This window comes from Eimeria necatrix, genomic scaffold, assembly GCF_000499385.1.
Source record: "Eimeria necatrix Houghton genomic scaffold, Enh_scaff3132, whole genome shotgun sequence".
Classification (NCBI taxonomy): Eukaryota; Apicomplexa; class Conoidasida; order Eucoccidiorida; family Eimeriidae; genus Eimeria; species Eimeria necatrix.
This window is the reverse complement of record NW_013653668.1, coordinates 1-2,669: the sequence shown is the minus strand read 5'-3', so window position 1 is coordinate 2,669 and position 2,669 is coordinate 1. Positions and strand designations below refer to the sequence as shown.

The 2,669-nt window shown below is 51.1% G+C and overlaps 1 protein-coding gene across 1 annotated transcript; it reads right to left on the bottom strand.

Annotated features, from left to right (window-relative positions):
* Positions 1–1,135: 1,135 nt before the first annotated feature.
* Positions 1,136–2,578, bottom strand: ENH_00042330 (hypothetical protein; the record flags this gene model as incomplete). The annotated part of the gene is made up of 5 exons (XM_013580841.1): positions 1,136–1,178; positions 1,584–1,627; positions 2,015–2,104; positions 2,261–2,307; positions 2,488–2,578. The coding sequence occupies 5 exons, from the start codon at positions 2,576–2,578 to the stop codon at positions 1,136–1,138; spliced, it is 315 nt and encodes a 104-aa protein (XP_013436295.1).
* Between the last annotated feature and the right edge of the window lie 91 nt (positions 2,579–2,669).

The following is a 2,669-nucleotide window of genomic DNA, read 5'->3' as shown; positions in this document are numbered from 1 at the left end:
TTCGTTGATGCGGAAGTTGACAAGGCAAATGCTCTGCTTTTTGGAAAAGCAAAACCGTATCTGTGACCAAATATCCTAGCGCGGAAACAGTGCATGGGGCAGCAGAACGAAGGCGGGAGTGTGATGAAGGTCCCTGCATTTTGAAGAAAATCGGCCCTTGGTGCTGCTGCCAATACACCACCGCACCCAAGTATTTCCAATCCAGCTCGACTTTGGTCTTATCTGGCAGTCACGCATATCCGTCACGGCTGGGCCCGGGCAACAGACAGACATACACCGCATAACAATCAAATAAACTGGAACAATAAAGGCAGGGACGCCTATATTAACAGAACGAAACGGTAGTGTCTTCGCGACCAATTTGTAGCTCTTTGAAGGCACCTGTTGTTTCCCGTAGGATTGGGCGTGCGTAGTGCACGAGCTTCGTGACGTTGCGTGATGCATTTTAAGTGATGCTCTGGATCACAGCAGAAGCCCTATGCGTGCTTTGTGCTGCGTGTGACACGCAGCGCATGGATAGTACACACGACTCTGTGTCGTTTTGGTCTGTGTTACCTCTGCTGGCAGTTCGAATGTTTCCTTTTAAAAATTGCCTATACTTGGCCGTTGCACAGCCAGTAAGCTGCATTTTGCTTGGTCGCACGAATGCTGTCTGTCTGTGTTGCGCTTTCAGCGTTACCCTAGCCTGGCCGGCTAAATGCGCGTGCATGGTCTGTATGCTGGCCTGCAATTGGCAGGTTTCCATGTTGTCGGCTCATTGCAACTCTGAGGCGACTGCGTTGCGGGACTGCTGAAACATGGTACTCTGTCACAGGTTTCCATGTTGTCGGCTCATTGCAACTCTGAGGCGACTGTGTTGCAGGACTGCTGAAACATGGTACTCTGTCAGAATCTCTTGCATTGGCGTTAGCTTGTAGAGGCGCGAATGTTTGCCTTCTAGACCTGCCACTTCAGCGTGCTCTCACGCACTTTTGAAGTTCGATCACTACTGTATGGTGATGCGAAGCAATTCGCTGCTCGCAGCATATGACAATTTGTCGCTGCTATGCGGCTGTCATGAGATTGGCGGCAGCCCGTGGCAACTCGCTCTCTTCCTCGCAATAACCTCCATGGCCTAGAACACACAATGGACGCATCAATGCAGCCTACTAGGAGCTTCACCCAATCCGCCGACTAACCTGAACGCAGAACGCAAAGGCCGATCCAGGCTGGCACCCAACGCGGATCAATACTCGAGCGATAATGTTCTGAACTAGTGTCTTGGCAGCAACGCCGGAAAAGCAGAATCTTGCCGTGACAAGGCGCACAGCGAGATTTGCCTTACCTCGCCTGCTCCCCTCTGAGGATTTTCAAACTGTGCTGCCTTGGTGTGCGAGAGTTCGCAGCAGCAGAGGGCGTGTTCAACGGAAGCCACGGGCGTCCCTGTCAAACGTCAATCCGCTGTTTTCAAGGGAAGTGCATTTGCTCTGAAACATGCGAGCACTATTCAACGCGGAATCCCTGCATGATCTGGGAAACGTGCCGTCAACCTGATACGCGAGTATATCTCTTCCACACGCCGTAGTCTTCACTGCGTCACTTACTCGCAGGCTTCCAGTTCTTCCACATCTCTCATGCCATGCTTATGCTGCGTGCGTACAAACACTTCACAAGGCGGAGTTGCAAGTGGATATGTGTAAAGGTGTTCTGCAAGTGACCTTACATATTGCTCACATGACTGTGTCCAAGGGAGGGCATCTGGAATAGTCTCCTGTCGTGCCCATCACATTCAGTATGACCGAAAGACGAAGCCACTGCATATGTGGCAAGCTTGAAAAGTAGTGAGGCTGCGACTGAGCTGCGTAAAAGCGGAGCCTCCTTCTGTTGTTGAACTAAATGCGTCGGCAGAGCTCCAAACAAGGCGTACCAACTGTTGCGTTCCTCTATCGAAGTGAACGACGTGTGTGGTCTAGTGCTTCAAGAACCAATCGTTACCAATTAGTGTTGGGTGTCTCGTAGGCGTGGAAGCCGTTACTTGTGATTCGTCGTGGTCCGCATGTTGTTTCATCCTCTTGAGTAGGCGGAGGCATCCGCCCCAAGCATCTGCTCCTTCCGATTTCCTCGCCTGCGGAATATCAAGCATTAAATGAAGCCTTTCCGTACTCCGTATCACTTTCACTGCTCTGTGGTAATTGTAAGATGTCAGAATAATTTCATGGCATTTTCCAATTTTGTTTATGCTAATTTAGTGCGTGAGTGGGCAGTTCCTGGGTTTGCTGACTGCGACGAAGACGTTACGCACGCCATGTTGTGGCGGCGCCTGCGTGCCTGCGGCGTAACACATGAGAGGTGCATGTGTATAGGGCCTTAATGATTCGTGCGCAGCGCGTCTTTTCCATTGTTCAACGTCATGCCACATTTGTTTTCGACTTGACGCATATGCTGGAGCAGGCATACGCGGTCCGCATTTGCAAAAAATTCATGTTGTTCACTCACGAACGACCCGACAAATGGTGCGTATGATACCACTGGGCTGGCAGGCTATCTCCTTAGCACACGGAGGAGATGGGGTATTACACGCGGAAACTGCCGTAGCCATGGCAGAAACGAGAACTACAAATTTGGCTGAGTCAGCATGCCCGGTTAGGCTCCAAACGACGTGTTGAGAGCTGGTTGGCGCACGAAAGCTC